Source organism: Colobus angolensis, unplaced genomic scaffold, assembly GCF_000951035.1.
Source record: "Colobus angolensis palliatus isolate OR3802 unplaced genomic scaffold, Cang.pa_1.0 Scaffold24, whole genome shotgun sequence".
Taxonomy (NCBI): domain Eukaryota; kingdom Metazoa; phylum Chordata; class Mammalia; order Primates; family Cercopithecidae; genus Colobus; species Colobus angolensis.
Genome location: NW_012115599.1, coordinates 5,169,556 through 5,189,932, shown reverse-complemented (window position 1 = coordinate 5,189,932; position 20,377 = coordinate 5,169,556). Strand labels below are relative to the sequence as shown.

Below are 20,377 nucleotides of genomic sequence, written 5' to 3'. Positions count from 1 at the left end.
TCTCAAACTCCTGACCTCAGGCAATCCACCTGCTTCAGCCTCCTGAAGTGCTGGGATTATAGATGTGAGACACTGTTCCCATCCTCCCTTGCTTTTTAATTTAAAGGTCTATCTTCCTCTCTTTCTCTTCAGAGGAAAAGCAGGAAAGCCTGCTTTTTCAGTCTCTCCTCACTAGGAATATCTCTCTCCCTTTCCACAAAGGTTATTCTGTTCTTAGGATGCCTCTCCCAGTGCAATTCATGGGACACAACCATCCATGGTAACATGTGTGTCCTAAAGCCTGGATTTTCAATCTAGAGTAACCCTACTGAGAGATCCAGCTGAAGATTCACTGTGGGCTTTGCACCAAAAATACCTACTCTTTAAATTGCTATACCAGTGCAGGAGGAAGATTTGTTCTCTCATTATCATTCATGTTTGCAACAGTCTCCTGGTGTGCTAGAGGAATTCTCAGATTCTTTTTTTTTCTCTCTCTCTCTCTCTTTTTTTTTTTTTTTTTTAAACAAAGTATTGCTCTGTTGCCCAGGCTGGAGTGCAGTGGTGCAATCTTGGCTCACTGCAAGCTCCGCCTCCCGGGTTCACGCCATTCTCCTGCCTCAGCCTCCCCAGCAGCTGGGACTACAGGCGCACACTGCCACGCCCGGATAAGTTTTTGTATTTTTAGTAGATACGGGGTTTCGCCATGTTAGCCAGGATGGTCTCCAACTCCTGACCTTGTGATCCGTCTGCCTCAGCCTCCCAGAGTGTTGGGATTATAGGCATGAGCCACCGCACCTGGCCCCTCTCTCTCTCTTACACACACACACACCCCACACACATCTCATAAGGACAAATAATTCTAAAGTAATAATAAGATAGGAAACCATTTTCATAAAGATACTATCATCTTCCAAGGTTCCACCCAACCCTAAAGTGAGACATCCTTCATGTTATAACAGAATTTTTAGTTCCTCTTTTTATCATCCTCTTTTGCAAGATGATTCTCCACAGCTAATGCTGGTATAAGAAATGGGCTTCCTAGATAGGATCCGCTCTCTGTGATCACCAGTTTTATTTGCACAAACACCACACAGAAACTTTTAATTGTAGTCATGCTGGTTTTTTTTTTTTTTTAATTGGGGGCAGGCAACAATTTAGGGTAGGCTTCCCTCTCGCTACTGACCTTTCATAGAATAACTCTCTATTCTCCTCCCACCCTAGGGAATCACCAGGGATAAGAGGTTATTCCTTCTGTTGCATATGTTATCTCATTTAGTTCTCATACCACTTTATGATCTGTTGTCACTCATTTATACAACAAATTCATTGAGCATCTCCTATGAGCCAAGTACTATTGCAGGACTGGGAATGTGGCAAAGAACTAAGCAGCCTGCATGCACCTTATGTGGGAAGAGACTAGCAGCAAACCAAATATATGGGCAAATTATGTAGTTTTTCTGATAGGATAACAATTATGGGGAAAATTAAACCAAAGAGAGAGAAGGTGCTGGCTGAGATGGTTGACTGGTTATTGTGAACAGAGCTGGCAGAGTTTGTGTCATTAAGAAGGTAACCTTTGGGCACAGATCTGAAGGCAATGAGGGAGTCAGCTAAGAGCACAGCTGGAGGAAGAGCATTCCAGGAAGTGGAAATTGCCAGTGCAAAGTCTCTGAGCCTATTTCATATGTTCAAGGAAGGTCAAGGAGGCCAGTGTGGTTAGAGTGAAGTGATGGCAGGAGACAAAAATAGGACATTTGCTCAGGGGTGGGCACAGATTTCATAGACACTTGTAGGCAATGTGAGAACTTTAGCTTTTCTACTAGAAAGATGGGAAGCCACTGGAATGTTTTGAGCAGAGGTGTGACATGACATAACTCATTTTTAAAAATTCTGTTGAATTGAAAATAAAAGTAAGTAGTAGGGGCAAGGGCAGAGCAAGGAGATCAGTGAGGAGGCTTTTGCAAGAATCCAAGTCAGAGATAGCAATGATGAAGGGGCTGTGAAGTAAGCAATTTCTGATCACATTTTGAAGGTAGGGAGGGCTTCATTTGCTAATTAATTGGATGTGGGAAAAAGAAATCAACATTGACTCCAAAGTTTTGGCCTAAACGGTAGAAAATATGGATTTGCTGAGATTTGTGCACGTAGCAAGTTTTTTCAGGGTATGGGGGGTAAGGGCATCAGTTTTGGACATATTAAATAATATCTCCGTTGCACCAGTAAGGAAACTTGCTCAAGACAATTTAGCTACTGCAGTGATTGAGGTAAGAACAAGATATTAAGGGATAATAGAATAAGGACTCCCCACTCAACTTGGAGTAGGGGGAAGAAAGGTCCCTAAAAAAGGTAACATTTGAGTTGGGTTTTAAAGAATGGACAGGAGTTCCTTAGGCAGATTAAGTAAAGAAGAGATGTCCGTTTCCAGCAAGAGAAACAGCCCAGTGGGTAACACATATTGAACAAGCTGTGTTTAAGTCAGATAAATTGTGCCTGAGGTCAGAGTTGCTGTTCATGAGCTTTGTATTAATGTCAGTCAATTCTTCTTAATGAAAGTCTGTCCTGGCACCCCAATTATGCCCAAATACAACAGAAACCTTTCAAACCCCCTTTGGTTCTTGTCTCTTGGACCTATCTTAATAGCATCAAGCCTCACATTATTTCACCCTTTGGTACAACCTGATTCTCAATCATCCTGTCATCAGGTCATCAGCTCTCCTAACCAGAAGAATTAGTCCATGGAAGTCCTCTTCATTCAGGAACATCTTGAGACCTGGGTGTTTCCCAGTGGGGTTGCTCATGACAGAACAAAAGGACCTCCCAGGACTCAGGGTAAACTGAGAAGGCATGTTTTAACAGCATAGTAGACTGGAGTTGAGGCATGGTGTAGAGAGAAGGGGAAAAGACACCAGATAAATTTTGTCCAAGGTCAAATTTAGAAGCAATGTGGGCCAGTAGAATCTTTCATGGGAGTAAGGAGACCGACAGACTTGCCCTGCATTTGGCAGCAACTCACTGGATACTGATGGACTGGTGCTTTTGCATCCCTGGGATTCAGTTCTATTATCTATAAAGTGGAAATAATACTAACTCCTTATTCTATTTCAAAGGGATATTGCAATTCCTAGAGGGTCTTTTCATTCTTCCCTGAGTATTTTTAACTTACCGTTTTACTTCTGAAAACTCAGGATACTCTCAATGCCCAGGGTTTTAATGGACTGAGCCTTCCCGTCAGAAAAGCTGATGACCCAATGACAAGATGGATTCTGAATCAGGTTATCCCAAAGGGTGAAAGAAGGTGAGGCTCAGTGATATTAAGATAGGTCCAAGAGACCAGAACCAAAGGGGATTTGAAAGTCTTTTCCTGCCCTGCAGGGAAATACAGGTTTAGGCATAACTACTCAGCTAGAACAAACTCTCTGAGGGAGATGGCCTGCCATTGTGAGAAGAGTGGGTTGATGCTTACAAAGTCACTTTGAAATTTAATAGTATCCCATAATTGAAAGGGATCACTATTATTTTCTTGTCCCCACTAAGACCTTTTTATTTTAACCAACTAAAGAAAATCCCAACTTTGAGGATTTCCATTTGCAAGCAGGTCCATGGATGAAGTTAGAGTTCAAGTCTCAGATCTGACTAACTAACTTCATGGTCTAAGACCTGTATTTGATACCCTTCTTTTCCCTCTCTTGCTTCTTTCTCCCTAGTTTTCACTTTCCCACATTCTTTCCCTTCATCTACTTCTCCCTGCTCTCTGTTGCCTTCAATTTCTCCCACCTTTTTTGTCCATTTGAGAACACCAACCGAGGAAACACTACACCTATCTATAATCTTAGGTTTGAAGTGAAAATGGTAAAGAAAGTTCTAACAAGTTTCATGTATCCATTAACTGAGTATTGAGAACCTACATTTGCAAGGTCTTGTGTGGTCAGGAGAGCAGAAATATGAACACCAAGCACGAATTTTGTGAAAAAAGCACACATGTACTCACTGTCACTCCCACCTGAGGTTGTCATCTCCTACCCTACCCCTGCGACTGAGCTCAGGGCTAGCTTAGGAAAGTATCCATGACTGGCGTGATGATCTAAAGTCTTCTAACTTTTATGGGCTGAATTGTCTCCTCCATGCTGAAACTGCACCACGAACTTCCTCTTCCTTTTGGCAGGAAATGACTTCTGTCCTCTTAATGAAAGCAGCTCTCAGCCCCAGCTACGCCAATTGCAAACCATTGTGTTCAATGATTTGCCTGTAGAATTAGAGCTTCAGCAAAAACAGTTTAAGAGTGCCCGGATATCCAGATCCACTGAGGATAATTAGGCAATGCATTTGTGTTGTTTGGTTGGTAGTGATTCACTGAACCAAGAAATCAATTTAGGTCTAGTTCCCTTCCCTTCACCTTGCTCTCATACCCTTATCACTCTAAGACCTTCACAAGTGCTACTTCTTCCTCCAGCCTCATGGGACCAGAATCGCATGGGACAGGACTCCTATGTCCTCATGGCCAGCTCCCAGGCAGAGATGGAGGAGTGGGTTAAATTCCTCAGGAGAGTTGCTGGCACACCCTGTGGAGGTAAGGACCCCTGCAGGCTTTCCTGGGCAGGTGCCTATGACATCTCAGGAAGTAGGAACTAGCTCCAGATGTGATAGCTCCTTGAGCAGTGCTCAAGGGAGACAACCAGAAAACAGTTATCTGCATGCCCATGGCCAAATCCTCTGTCAAATGTGGAGGAAAAGTGGGCTCAGAGCTTCTAGCTTCCCACCCCCTGCGCCACCCGGGTCATCTCAAAGAGCTATCTCCAAATTAACTGGACGGAAGGCAAGTCTTTTGCACTGAGTAAATGTGTATATCTGGAGGTAGTCCTTTCTCCTCTCTGGGTCAAAGTACTCTCATCTGTAAAATGAATGGGTTGGATGAGCTGACCCTGGGTCCCCAGCAGCATGGGCTCACGCAGCACCACAAGTCGGCCTGGTTCTGGGAAGTGATGGCAAGAGCTCTGCTGAAAGCGTAAGTTAGGCTGCGTAAGTCAGCTCAGGAAAACAAAGCTGCTGTCCAAAAGAAGGATGATCAGACTGGGGAAAGGTTCAGGAATTGTGTCTGGAATCTTGCAGGTGTACAGTGAATTCAGCATTCAACACTTTTCTGGGTTTCACAACTCAAGAATTAGAGCTCTCTGGGAATCCTGGTGATGTTTCCACGTTTGAGGAGGGTCCTGATTAAAGAAAACAGATGCAAAAACCTTCTGAAATTAACAAACATATAAATCTAGTATGTTTCCCACCTTTTACAAAAATATGAAGAAAACTGACAGTTCTCAAGTTAACATTTTCCTTCAACTTTTTAGGAGCATGCCTGCTTGTGTCAACTCCAGATAACCTTAAATATATAATTATGTATTGACTGTGTGGCCTGTTATTTTGGAAATCATTTAGGGAGGTTTTCATAGTTTGAATATTAAATATTTATTTCATTGGCCAACAGCTTCTTTCAGAAATTTCAAGAATACCACAATAATTTTGTGGAGAGTAAAGAAAAAATACTCCACCAGAGGCATTTTTGTGTTTTGTTTTCATCTGCTCTTTACATCTACACACTTTTTTCAGAATGATACACTTAAAATTTATATGCAATTTAGTACCTTTGACTTTATGGCTTAATCATTTTCCCCAAGTTGCTATGGAATCTTAATTGATACATTTCAGAGTTTATTTGGTTACAAATAGAAATTGTATCCAATGATGTTAAACAACCAAGAAAGATTTGCTGGTTAGACACATTAGCTTCTCAAAGAAACCAAGAGCAGGAACTGCCAAGAGGTTTTATAAGAGTCTGGGACCAAGAAAGGGGACATTAGCATTGATTTTACCCTGTCTGTTTCTCTGGGAGCACATGACCTGCAGGTATGTAATTAGCCAACATGCTGGAAAATCTTAGCTGTGACCATCCTTATTGTGCTGGATTATGAGATTGTGAGCCACCCTTTTCTGTTTTCTCCAGTCCAGTGTTTTAAGCTGTCTGCATAGACAAGGGTAGTGGATGTTGCCTAATCATGCACCTGCTCTCTGAGTCAAAATGGTATCCGTGTACTTTCACTAGGTTCTGTGACTACTGTGATGCTTGACTGAGCCTTGCCATAGTGAACTGCTGCACTCTGTCATGACACACATGGGGATTTCACCCTCACTGCACCCCAAGACCACCACCTGAGGAGCAAGTCAAGCATAAGTCCTGTAGGCGGTGGAAAGTCCAGAGAAGGGGAAATCCGAGTGCAACACTACTTACTTTTCAAAGAACAGTGTTGCCTCTGATACAGCATCGCAGATTATTATTATTATTATTATTATTATTATTATTATTATTATTATTATTATTATTATTATTATTATTGAGATGGAGTCTCATTCTGTCTCCCAGACTGGAGTGCAGTGGCACGATCTCAGCTCACTGCAACCTCCCCGCCTCCCGGGTTTGAGCGATTCTCCTACCTCAGCCTTCTGAGCTGCTGGGATTACAGACATGTGCCACCACATTCAGCTAATTTTTGTATATTTAGTAAAGATGGGGTTTCACCTTGTTTCGGCCAGGCTGGCCTCGAACTCCCGACCTTAGGCGATCCACCCGCCTCGGCTTCCCAAAGTGCTGGGATTATAGGCATGAGCCACTGTGCCCAGCCGTGTTTAAAGTTACTAACCAAAATCATAGATCCCAGAACGTGAGGGCATTTTTAAGACATTATAGAGTCTCATTTGAGGCCACTGGGCAAATCAGAAATGTGTTCTTACTATTTGTAAATTAGGGATGTTGGTCTTAAAGGGACAAATGACCTGTCCCATGGGTCCGCTCCTTTGCCACAGCACATTGCCACTTGGAAAGAACCTCTAACATGGGTTGACCAGATGGGAAAGACATGCCTCCCAAATACTGTGAAGTCACTGAGACGTGTTGCTGCCACCTCTTTCTAGCCCTTTGTGAAATTATCTATGGCTTTTTCCACCCAGGGCCTGCTCCCTTCCCACCACCTTCACCACTACCAACCCGATGGAATCCTTTCTTGTCAAATTACAGACTAGCCTTGAAACTCATCTCCACATGTTCACTCCCACCTTCTTACAAAATGTTTTCAACAGAGTGGCCAGAGTGAGCCTGTTAAACCTGTCATATCAAGTTTCCTCTCAGTTCAACATTCTCCAATAGCTTCCTTTCTCACTGAGAGTAAAAGTCAAAGCCTTATAATGATCTTATAGTGCACAGTCTGCCCGCCGCCCCCACTCCCACATTTCCCCTCTGACCTTGTTTTCTAGAACCCTCTTTTATGCTCATTTCACTCTAGCTTCACCAGCCCCCGCAAACATCCTACCCGTGTCCTGCCTTCAGGTCCTTGCACTTGCTGTTTCCTTTGCCTGGAATCCTCTTTCCCCAGGCAGCTGCATGGCTTGGTCCCTTACTGTCTTCAAGTCTTTGCTCAAACATCACCTCAGTAAGCCTTCCTCTATCATTCTGTTTAACACTGAATCCCTTCCTTACCCCTCAGTTCTGCCTTGCTTTGCTCCTTGGCACATACCCTCTTCTAATGTGCTAAATATTTTACTCATTTGTTTTGTTCCTAGCTAGACTCCCCTCACTGGAAGGAGAGCTTCAATCTACTTGGCAGGAATTGTTTTTCTCTTTTTTTTTGTACAGTACCGAATCCCAGAATCTAAACAGTGCTCAATAAAGATTTATTAATCTAATAGGTGAAAGAATGATGTCATTTTCCCATAGCAGCACTATGTTCTGCTCCCTCAGTAGGCTCTCCTCTATTAGATGGTGATCAACTTATCTGAGAAGTTATTCAGTAAATGGGTTGTACCCTCTAGAATTATACTATCTTTCTCCAAGTATGTCAGTGGTGAGTCTTGGTGAAGCTCTTTATGGTGCAAAGACCCCCCTTGGAAAATCTGATGAAAGTTATGGAAACTCTCCCCAGAAAAATACCTAGACACAAACAATTTTGCTTTCGACAGCAAAATATTTTCAGACACCTGTAGCCCATCTGTACACCCTACGGAATGAATCCCAATTTTAAATTTTAGAAGTTACTCTGGTGACAGTTGTGCAGAGCTGATACCTCTTCTGGCTTGCATCCCCTTTTGGGCTTCTTTTCTCCCTTGACTGGAGAGATGGTCTACATGGTCTTCGTGGCATTCCCAACTTCTTCCTCAGGGCTCCTCCGCCTGTAGCTGGCTCTGAGTGTTCCTCTCACCTTAGAGGGCAGAACACTGGTGTTTCAGCCTTTTTCTTATCAGTGGGCTAATTTCTTGCCACCCTTTCCTAAGGGCTTGTGACTTCTGAAAACTCATTCTTAGCTTACTCTTGCCCATTTCCTCTAAACTACTCCCTCCTTTTAGTAAGACAGGCATGCCTTCTCTGGATCTCCACACTGAAACCTGGTCCTTGTCCCCTCTCCAGGGAGCAAGAAGTCCAAATTGCAAATTGTCACTCTGTCCAGACCTGCTTTTGTCCTCTTCCTCCGGAGATGAGTCATCTGAGGTTTTGCTCAGGCTATTGCTGAGTCAGGAAACAATGCATTACATTTTCTCCTTTACCCAACCCAGTTTTAAGGTCCTGAAACAGGTCCTGTGTTTTTCAAATTATTATTAGTAGTATAAATTTATGGAGTACAGGTGCAATTTTGTTACATGCATAGATTGTGTGGTAGTGGCCAGGTCTTTTAGGGTACCCATCATCCAGATAACACATATTGTACCTATTAAGTAATTTCTCATCATACACCCCCTTCCATCCTCTCATCCTTCTGAGTTTCTGTTGTCCATAATTCCATACTCTATGTCTGTGTGTACACGTTACTTAGCTCCCACTTATAAGTCAGAACGTGTGATATCTGTCTTCTTGTGTCTGCCTTGTTTCACTTAAAAATGACTTCTAGTTCCATTGATGTTGCTGCAAAAGACATGATTTCATTCTTTGAAATGTCATATTTACTATTATTTGGCTGAACAGTAAGTATTCCATTGTGTATATATACCATATTTTCTTTATCCAATCATCTGTTGATGGACAGTTAGGTTGATTCCGTATCTTTGCTATTGTAATAATCATGTGAGAAACATACAAGTGAAAGTATCTTTTTGTTATAATGATTTTCTTTCCTTAGGGTATATATCCAGTAGTGGGATTGCTGGATCAAATGATAGTTTTATTTTTAGTTTTCTGAGAAATCTCCGTACTGTTTTCCATAGAGGTTGAACTAATTTACATTCCCACCAACAGTGTATGTGTTCCTTTTTCTCTGCATCCTGACGGACATCTGTTATTTTTTTACTTTTTGATAATTGCCATTCAGACTGGTGTTAAGGTGCTACCTCATTGTGGGTTTTATTTGCATTTCTCTGATGATTATTAATGTTGAGGATTTTTTCATATGCATGTTGGCCATTTGTATGTCTTCTTTTGCAAAATGTCTGCTCATGTCCTTCACCCACTTTTTAATGGGATTATTTGGTTTTATTATTGTTATTTGAGCTCCTTGTAAATTCTAGATATTAGTCCTTTATCGTATACATACTTTGCAGCTATTTTCTCCCACTTAGTAGATTGTCTGTTCACTCTGTTGATTCTTTTGCTGTACAGAAGCTTTTTAGCTTAATTAAGTCCTATCTGTCTATTTTTATTTTTGTGGCCTGTGCTTTTGAGGACTTAGTCATGAATTCTTTGCCTAGACCAATGTCCAGAAGAGTTTTCCCTTGGTTTTATTCTAGCATTTTTATAGTTTCAGATCTTACATTTAAGTTTTTAATCATCTTGAATTTATTTTTGTATATGGTGAGAGACAGGGCTCCAGTTTCATTCTTCAGCATTTGGCAATCAGATTTTCCCAGCACCACTTATTGAAAAGGGTGTCTTTTCTCCAGGGTGTGTTCTTATAGACTTTGTCAAAGATCAGTTGACTATACATATGTGGCTTTATTTCTGGGTTCTCTATTCTGTTCCATTGACCTATGTGTCTGTTTTTATACCAGTGACATGCTGTTTTGGTTACCACAGCCTTGTAGTATAATTTGAAGTCAAGTAATATGATGCCTCCAGCCTTGTTCTTTTTGCTTAGGGTTGCTTTGGCTATTTGAGCCCTTTTTTTGTTAAATATAAATTTTTGGATTTTTCTTCTAGTTCTGTGAAGAAATGACATTGGTATTTTGATAGGAATTGCATTGAATCTGTAAATTGCTTTGGGTAGTATGATTATTTTAATGACATTGATTTTTCCAATGCTTGAGCATGGAATTTTTTTATTTGTTTGTGTCATTTACGATTTCTTTTGTTAATATTTTGCAGTTTTCCTTGTAGAGATCTTTCATCTCCTTGGTTAAATATATTCCTAGGTATTTTATTTTTTTATAGCTATTGTAAATCAGAATGCCTTCTAGATTTTGTTTTCAGCTAGATCGTTATTGCTGTATAGAAATGCTACTGATTTTTGTATGTTGATTTTGTATCCTGAAACTTTACTGAATGCATTTATCAAATCTAAGAGTTTTTTGGTGGAGTCTTTAGGTTTTTCTAGATATAGGATCACATCATCAGCAAGTAGGGATAATTTGACCTCCTCTTTTTCGATTTGGATGCCACTTATTCCTTTCTCTTGCCTAATTACTCTGGGTAGGACTTGCAGTACTCTATTGAGTAGGAATGGTGAAAGCTGACATCCCTCTTTTGTTCCAGTTCTTAGAGGGAATACTTTCGACTTACTCCCATTTAGTATGATGTAGACTGTGCATTTGTTGCATGTGACCTATATTATTTTGAGGCACGTTCCTCCAATGCCTAGTTTGTTGAGAGTTTTTATTCTGAACAGATGCTGAATTTTATCATATGCTTTCTCTGTGTCTGTTGAGATGATCATATGGTTTTTACCTTAATTCTGTTTGTGTGATGTATCACATTTATTGATTTGTGTATATTGAATCATCCTTACATTCCTGATATAAAACTTATTTGATCATGGTGTATTTTTTTTTTTTTGATGTGCTGTTGGATTTGGTTTGTTAGTATTTTGTTGAGGATTTTTGAGTCTATATTCATCAGGGATATTGGTCTGTAGTTTTCTTTTTGGTTGTTGTTGTGTCCTTGTCCGGTTTTGGTATCAGAGTGATACTGACCCTGTAGAGTGAGTTAGGGAGAATTCTCTCCTTCTCAGTTTTTTGGATCAGTTTCAGGTTGGTATGAGATTGTCTTTGTATATTTGGTAGAATTCAACTGTAAATACATGTGGTTCTGGGTTTTTCTCTTTTGGAAGATTTATTATTACTGATTCAATCTCACTACTCATTGTTGGTCTCTTCAGACTTTCTATTTCTTCCTGCTTCAATCTTGGGAAGTATATATTGCTAGGAATTTATTCATTTCCTCTAGGTTTTCTAGTTTGTGGGCATCTAGTTGTTAATAATAATCTCTGATGATCTTTTGTATTTCGATGGTATTAGTTGTAATGTCTCCTTTTTCATTTCTGATTTTGTTTGTTTGGATCTCTTTTTTTCTTGGTTAGTCTAACTAGAAGTTTAACAATTTTGTTTATCTTTTTGAAAAGCCAACTTTTCATTTTGTTGATCCCTTGTATTGTTTCTTTGGTTTCTATTTCATTTAGTTCTGCTCTGATCTTTGTTATTTCTTTTCTTCTGCTAATTTTGAGTTTGGTCTGTTGTTGTTTAGTTTCTAGTTTCTTGAGGTTTGAAATTAGGTTATTAATTTGTACTCTTTCTACTTTTTGATGTAGGCATTTAATGCTATTAACATCCCTCTTTGCACTGCTTTTGCTGTAGCTTACAGGTTTTGGTATATTTTTGTACTTTCATTTGTTTAAAAAATTTTTAGATTTCTGTCTTAATTTCTTCATTGACCCAATGATCATTCAGTAGCATGTTGTTTAGCTTCCATGTATTTGTATAGTTTTTGAAGTTCCTCTTGTTACTGATTTCTAGTTTTATTCCACTGTGGTCTGAGAAGATTCTTGATATGATTTCAGTTTTTAAAAATTTGCCAAGACTTGTTTTGTGGCCTGACATATGGCCTGTTTTGGAGAATGTTCCCTGTGTTGTTGAGAAGAATGTGTATTTTGCAATTGTTGTATAGAATGTTCTGTAAATGTCTATTTGTCCCATTTGGTGTAAAGTCTAATTTAAGACTTTTTAATTGAATTTCAGTCTAGATGATCTGGGTAATGCTGAGAATGGGGTGTTGAGTCCCCACTATTATTGTGTTGCTGTCAATCTGTTTTTCAGTTTTAGGTAAGTAATATTTGTTGCATGCATCTGGGTGCTCCAGTGTTGAATGCATATGTATTTAGAATTGTTATATCAGTTGGTTTATGTAGTTCCAAATGACTCAGTTTGTTCATTCGTTTTAATTCTTTTTTCTTTATTTTTGCCTGGCTGAGTTATTTAAAAATACTTGTATTCGAGTTCAGAAATTCTGCCTTTTGCTTGATCTAGTCTACTGTTGTAGCTTTTGAATGTTTTCTGTAATTCCTTCAATAAATGTATTTTTGTTCCAGAATTCCTGTTTGGATTTTTAAAAAGGTATGTATCTTCTTGGTAAATTTATCATTCATATCCTGAATTGATTTTCTGATTCCTTTGTATTGATTTTAGATTTCTCATGCATCTAATTAGGCTTCCTTAAAATCAATATTTTGAATTCTTTATCTGGCATTTTGAGGAGTTTTTTGGTTAGGAGCTATTGCTAGAGAATTATTGTCTTCCTTTGAGGGTGTCATATTACATTGCATTTTCATGTTTCCTGTATTGTTACATTGATTTCTGCACATCTGAAGCAATAGTCACTTCCTCTTATTTTTGAATTTACATTCATTATGGGGTGGGGACATTTTTTCCTGAAGATGTGACTATGATGTTGGTTGGGTAGGGCCGTTTGGCTTTGCTTCTTAGTGTGTGCAGTAGTGAAGACGCTGTATGATTTCCTTGGTCATAAATAAATCCACAGTGGTATCTGTGGATTCCTTAGTGTGTTAGGACGCAGTTATTGGTTACTTTTTCAGGTTTCAGTGGTAGCAGTGGTGGGCCAAGTGTGTTTTTCCTTGTGACCTCAGGCAGTATATGCTGGCACCTGTACTGGCAGTTCCAGGCAGGCCGATTTTGGGGCCTGTGGGTGGCTTTTTTGGATGCTGATTGACCTTTTGGGCAGTGAGGATGATGGGGGCAGTGGTCATAGCAGTGGTCATGAAGTGTTCTTCTAGTTCTTAAGCTCCGTGCTTTTGTGTTAGCAGTTGTTTCAATGGGCTGTGTGGGCCAGCCTCCAGGCTAGTAGATAGTGTTTGCAGGTAACAACCAGTTGTGGGGGTAGCATGGAGATTTATGCCTAACCTCTGTTCCCTAGGAGAGGTATTTAGGTAACCCAGGTGGTAGTTGGGTGGTGGAACATCCAGGAGCCTGGATCCCACACTCTGTCTTAGAGTAGGGGACTAAGTTGGGCAGAACTGGACCAAGCAAGCTTGTGTTCAGGCCCTCCAATGGCATATGGATGCACCAGCCTTGATTAGGCAGTAGAGGAAGTCCTCAGGCCCCTTGTGAAATGCTTGGTGAGGGGCAACTTTGCTGTCCTGAAGTCTTAGGATAGGGAGGATAGGGCTGTCCCAGAGGCCACTGTTTGGCCCACAGGAATGAGACTTGCGTTCGTCTCACACCCTAGTCCCAGCAGAGTTCCCTCCTCCATCCTGGCTATGGCAGCCAACTTGGCCACCCAGTCAGTCCTGGCAGGCTGCATCTAGTCCACAACTCAGCCCTAGACCGTAGGAGACGCCACTCAGATGAAGACCAAGCCTCCACAACAACTCTCCTTTTGCTTAGGACCTGGGATGGTGGTGTGCCCAGTTCCAATGCCAGTGACTGGACCCCACTCCACACTTGCTTCGCAGAACTGGCTGCAGGGATTCATCCCCTACTCAAGCCCCAGTCCTGCAAGCACCACCCAAGCTCCCCCATGCACAGTCTGTAAGAGCTCGGATCCAGAATGTTGTCCCACAGCAGTCAGTTAGGTTTCAAAAAGGGTGTAGGACATTCCCTAGAGCAGTTCCTCATCATAGTCTTCTTGCCACTCCCCAAGTTAGATTCGTGGTGTGGGAGAGTCAAGGTGCTCTCCTATGGCCTGGATTGTATAATTCCCCAGTGGGAAAGTGGACAGCAGAAAGGCACTCACTCACCCTTTCCCATTTGGGGGATTCACTCCCCTTTCCCAGCTGGCCTCAGCCACACAGCCTTCCTGTTTTCCTTCTTCCTGGATTTCAAAGCTTCCTCTCACTTTTTTGCTGAACTCCCAAGTTCCTTCTTGAACACTGCATTTAAATAAGTGTGGAGTCAGATGAGTCCGTGATTCCTGGCCCATGAATGAATGGAGAATAAACACTGGGTTGGCAGCATGAGACAACACACTAGCTTGGTTCCTCTAAGTGGATGAGATTACCGGAAATGCTCGTAGTCAGCCATCTTGAAAAAGAAGATCTTGTGTTTTAAGCATCATTGCATGTTTGCCAACAGGAGGTATACAGTATGTAAATATTGACTTGTTATGTACTTTGGATTTCTTTTCTCCTTTCATTCTTTTAAGTTCTCTGCACCCTTCCGAGCATGATTTCACAATCCATAGCACAATTTAGCACGGAGGGGTGTGCAGTCATTGTTATTCCACATGTTCTGGTCTTTCTCACCAGCTACATTTGATATTAAAAGAGATGATGTTTACTTATTTCCACGAATTCCCTCATCTCCCCTGCCCCCAGCTCCTAACAACAGACAGATACTTATTTTTTCATTTGGTCAACAACTCTTTCTTTAATATGTGCCATGTCCCCAGATCTATGCTAACACTGGGGCACAACAGTGAGAAAGAGAGAGAGAGAGGAGAGAAAAAAAAGCCAAAATCTTTTCTCTTAAGGACCTCACAAGCTAGGAGAAGAGACAGCAATTACTTTTTTTTTTGAGATGGAGTCTCGCTCTGTCGCCCGGGCTGGAGTGCAGTGGCCGGATCTCAGCTCACTGCAAGCTCTGCCTCCCGGGTTTACACCATTCTCCTGCCTCAGCCTCCCGAGTAGCTGGGACTACAGGCGCCCGCCACCTCGTCTGGCTAGTTTTTTTGTATTTTTTTTTTAGTAGAGATGGGATTTCACAGTGTTAGCCAGGATGGTCTCGATCTCCTGACCTCGTGATCCGCCCATCTCGGCCTCCCAAAGTGCTGGGATTACAGGCTTGAGCCACCGCGCCTGGCCCACAGCAATTACTTTTAAAGAGCCAAGGGAAAACGTAGTTACAACTGTGAAAAGAGCCATGTGGGAAAAACACATGATGCCATATGGGGAAAAAATATCTTTGTCAAGTAGGTCAGGGAAGGCTTCCTTGAAATAGTGATGATTAAGCTTAACTCTGAAAGGCCAGCAGAAGCTAACTAGACAGAGAAGGGGGAAGCAGAATGGTGTCTTAGTCACAGGGAATAGCATATGCAAACGTCCTGTGACAGAAAGAAGAACAGGCTCTGGAGTAAGGGGAGGGTAATAAAAGGGGAGATCACTTTGTTAAGGATGTTTGTCTTCATCCTAACAGCTAATAGGTAGTCACTGGGGCTTTCAAGCAAGAAGGTGAAAAAATCAGATTCTATTTAAAAGATCATTCTAGTTGCTGTATGGAAAATGGATTGGGCTGGAGGTGGCAGATCAGAATGAAAGCAGGAGACCAGATATGAAACTCAAGCCATTGTCCAGGCAGAAAGGACAGATGGTGGGTTGGACACTGGTGGTGGCAGTGGAGATGCAGAAAAGCAAACAGGTTTGTACAATGTTTTGGAGGTAACATTGCCAGGGTGTGGGAGTGAATTTGACATGCAGAGAGAATGTGGAGTCAGACGAGTCCGTGATTCCTGGCCTATGAATGAATGGAGAATAAACACTGGGTTGGCAGCATGAGACAGCCCCAGGGCCCTTCCTGACAACCTTGACCGTTTCCCCGTAATGCTGAGAGCCCATTTGCCTTCTCCTGGGCATGTCTGATAGGGTTGCTGCACTATTTACTGTATGTACTCATCAGGAGGACAAAATCATCTCAGTCTACCCAACAACCAGCCTTCAAGATCATTATCTCTGAAGGCCCCCACGGAGCCATGTGCAACTCAGAAAGCATTTCCAGGGAATGGTGGGCTAGCTTCATAAACGCTAAGTGAAATTCTGTGTTTCTGCCAGACACTTTGATATATGGAACAATGCTGGTAAGGGTTCCCGCGTGGGATTTTTTTTTAAGCCACCTTGGAGGTATCCCCTGAATGGCAGTTGACAATTAGCTGCTAAGTAAAAGGAGGCACTTATTTTTATTGCGGGCCTTGACAGCTTTATGTTCACTGTTTAAAAGCTGGAGAGTCCTGTGTGTAAAGGTGAGTGGGGAGGGGAAGTGCCAGGGAAAGGAGGGCCGGGAGGGCTGGGGCAGGTGCGGACAGATCCCATGGTTTCCTTTTTGGAGTCAGAACCCGAGCAGTATTTGCAAGCATGTGGTGATCTGGAAGTGAGAGAAGAGGGTTCTTCCAGTCTGGGGAGGAGGGAAGGCCTGAGGCTGGCTCATCGGAGGCGTGAGTCTTCGGCCCCGCCATGCCTCACATCCCCAGGATGCCGCGGTGGGAACTGGGCTGTGGCTTTCCTGCCCTGGCACTGCTTGTTTGCTGGGATTTCAGGAGGAAAACCCCCAAGCTCCGAAAGAAAGGTATTTCTTTTTTTATTTTGTGGTTCACTTGTTCCACTAAAAGACTCATTTCCCAGAGCCTCTTCTCTCTCCTGTCAGGGGTGGGGAGCGCTTCTGGAACTGAGCCCCTGGGAAGCAGGTATCAGTGCCGGGAGGGCAGGCGCAGTGTGTATGGGGGTGGGGTGCTCTCCCAGAGGCCTGGGCTGGGCTAGAGGCAGGGTGGGGAGGGGCTCTTGTCTTAATCCTAGGAGTGTTTGAGTGATGACAAAGGAGGACCAAGGTGGGGAGGGAGGTGACAGTTGCTCTTTCTATTTCCACTTTCCCAAACCAACCCAGTTTCCTGGAGTTTTCTAGCAAATCTAAGGAAGGGGTTGAGGGGTAAGGGGTGGAGGATGGACTGTGGGAAGAGCCAGGGAAATTACTAGTGTGGTAGTAAGGTCTCACCCTTCTGTCATCGCTCAGGATGGGGTCCAAAATTTTAGGTCTGGGGACTGGAGACGAGGTGAACATGGTCTGAGGGGAGGTGGGGCTGGCATGGGCTGGCATTAGAGGACTCCCCTTGAGACTTTATGATCACTGAACTTTTATTCCATTAGATTTAAATTTTAAAAGGAATTAAAGCCCTGAATATAGAATCACAGGGTAAATATGACCTCGGAAAAATTCCTGATTCAAATCTCAGTTTTCTTATCTGTAAAATGGAACGGTAATATTTACTTTGTAGAGTTCTCATGAGGACTAAATGAGATAGCACATGTGAAAGTATCAGGGATCAGTTCTCAGCATAAAATTAATGTAATTAATTACATTGGTTAATAGTTATAATTATCATATTACATATATTATAATTACATTATGGTAATTATATTACATATAATTATTATAATAAATTCATGAACATTTACACCTATTAAGATGGAACTGCTCTGCTAATGGCCAAAGGGGTGACAATTAGGACCCAGAGGTCAGACATTGGTAGAACTCAGGACCAGGTCTTTGGAGTTCCAGGGATGTTTCTGATTCCAAACTCCTCATGTGATCTGAGATTAAGAGTGACAAAACCTGACCTAGCCAAGCTAAAAAAAAAAAAAAAAAAAAGAAAAAAAAACGGTAGAAAACACTTGAAATTCCAACACTTTGGGAGGCCGAGACGGGCGGATCACGAGGTCAGGGAAAAAAAAAAAAAAAAAAGAAAGATGATTTTTCTCTCATGTAAGAAGTGACACTGTTGGTCCTGATGTCTCTAGAGCATCCAGTGGTTGGTTCTTGTGGAGAGAACAGCTTTGACTGATTTCTAGGCTGCAGATGACAACTTCAAAGTCTTCATCATATGGGTGATATTTAAAGTGGTGAGACTATGAGAAAGTGTGCAGATGAGGAAGAGAGGCGCTGGGACCCTCCAACATTTAGAGGACAGCAAGAAAAGGAAGAATCCTCAGAGGAGGCTAAAAGCATCTGATGAGACACATGGAGAACCAGGAGAGACTGGTGTACCAAAAGCCACGTGAGAAAGTGTCCCAAGAAGGAGGGGGTGACTTGCTGTGTCACGTGCTGCTGATAGAGCAGTTAAGATGAAGACAGAGAATTTCACCTCAGATTTTAAAATGTAAAGGCCATTGGTCTCCTTGACAAGAGTAGGTTTGGGGAAGTACTGAGCGCAGAAAAGGACCAGAGAATGGGAAGAATGTAGGCAGCAGGTAGTGACAGCTCTCTGAGGTCCATCATATACCAGGTTCTGAAAATAGATGCTGAGCCAGATGGACTGTCTGCCTTTGAGGCGTCCACAGTCCAGTGGAAGAGAGGGATGTTTAAATGAATCATCATAAAATTACATGAGAAGTGATAACATCAAGGAACACACAGGGAGCTCTATGAGTGGAGAAAAGAGTGACCAGTTTTCTCTGAGAAGACTCCAAATTCAGAAGACTGGGTTTCCAGGTGGAGAGCAGGAGGAAGGGCATTGTCTTGAGAATTTTTAAAACCAAAGACCATTTTTCGTTCATCCTATCGCACTCTCTAGCTATCAAAGAGCCTGGCCCACAGCAAATGCTCAGCCTACATTTGTTGAATGACTTTGTGAACTCTGGTGGAAGGAATTTGCAAGAAATGGAGTTGCAAAAGAAACCATTGTAATGATATAGGCAACAGCAGTGAGAATAGGGAGCTTGTTTAAATCATATTTAGAATGTACCATCCTAGGCTGGGTGCAGTGGCTCATGCCTATAATCCCAGCACTTTGGGAAGCCGAGGTGGGTGGATCACGAGATCAGGAAATTGAGACCTTCCTGGCTAACACAGTGAAACCCCGTCTGTATTAAAACTACAAAAACTCAACTGGGCATGGTGGCAGGCGCCTGTAGTCCCACCTACTCCAGAGGCTTAGGCAGGAGAATTGCGTGAACCCGGGAGAAGGAGGTTGCAGTGAGCCGAGATCACACCACTGCACTCTATCTTGGCAACAGAGCAAGACTCCATCTCAAAAAAAAAAAAAAAAAAAAAAAAAGAATAATGTACCAACCTATTTGGAGAGAGTGAAGAGTGTTGCAGATAATTCTAATGCTCACAATTTTGCTAATTGGGTTAGTTAAGTGCAGGTACCTTGTATTAATGGCTTTGCATTTTCAGTGCCTAGGAGAGTACCTGGTGCTTGAGTGATGGAATGAATGCTATTGCCTTTGAGGAAGGCTACAGGAGAAACAGTGATTTAGGGATGGGATGATAGTGAGATTAGAGAAGATACTGGGAGAATTGCCATTAATCATTGAACTTACGGTTATAGAGGAAAAAGGGAGAGAGAAAAAGAGAGAGAGAGAGAAAAGATGGAAATAGATATGATATAGCTACATATATAAAGATAAAACACATTTTTCTATGAGTATAATAGTAAAGAGAGGAAAGCAAGTGTTGATCATTTGCATGAGAGCCGAGGTGGAGGATTATTCTTTCATAAATTATATCTATCTATCCATATGTGTGTGTATATATATATACACATATATCCATATATACACATATGTATATTATATGTGTGTGTGTGTGTGTGTGTGTGTGTATAGAGAGAGAGATCTGGAGCAGATATGCAGATTAATAAGTTATAAGTTTATAGGTGATACCTAAATGTGTGAAATCATATGCACTTTCCTAAGGAGAATACTAGAGTGAGAAGAAAAGAAGCTTGAGTTGGAATCCCAGGAAATGATGCACCAAAGGAGCAGGTGGAAGATGGAGCACAGTCAAAGACACTGAAAGAAGTCACCAGTGACATGAGAATAGAACAAGAATGGTTGGATTTATTGCAATGTAGGGAGAAAGTATTGAAGAGGAAGGAGAAGTAACAACATCAGTCTTCTGAGAAGATCAGTAAGTAGGGTGTGGAATGAACATTAGGAGAGCACTAGAAATCTCAGTGAGCAGATTTAGTGAAGAAGTGCAGGCTAATGAAACCAGATTGTGATGGGTTGAGAGGCTGAGTAGTGAGTGATAAGTGAGGAAGTGAGGCAGACATCTCTCTAGAAGTAGACACAATTTTTTACAAGTATATGGTAAAGAGAAGGAAAGCAAATGTTGGTTGTTTGCGTAAGAGCTGAGGTGGGAGATTTTTCTTTCATAAATGGCAAAGACCTAGACTCACGTGGGATCTTTCAATTGAAAGAGAATTTTTTTTTTTTTTTTTTTT

At 41.8% G+C, this 20,377-nt stretch overlaps 1 protein-coding gene across 2 annotated transcripts in view; it reads left to right on the top strand.

Annotated features, from left to right (window-relative positions):
- ARHGAP25 (Rho GTPase activating protein 25) overlaps nt 1-20,377 on the top strand; it is a 91,848-nt gene that overhangs the window by 48,119 nt on the left and 23,352 nt on the right. Inside the window, exon 4 of one of the 2 annotated variants that reach the window (XM_011945266.1) lies at nt 4,430-4,546. The exons of the other annotated variant lie outside the window; for it this stretch is intronic. Within the exon in view, the coding sequence (XP_011800656.1) occupies nt 4,430-4,546 (117 nt within the window). The remainder of the gene's footprint in view (nt 1-4,429; nt 4,547-20,377) is intronic. 2 annotated transcript variants of the gene reach the window in all.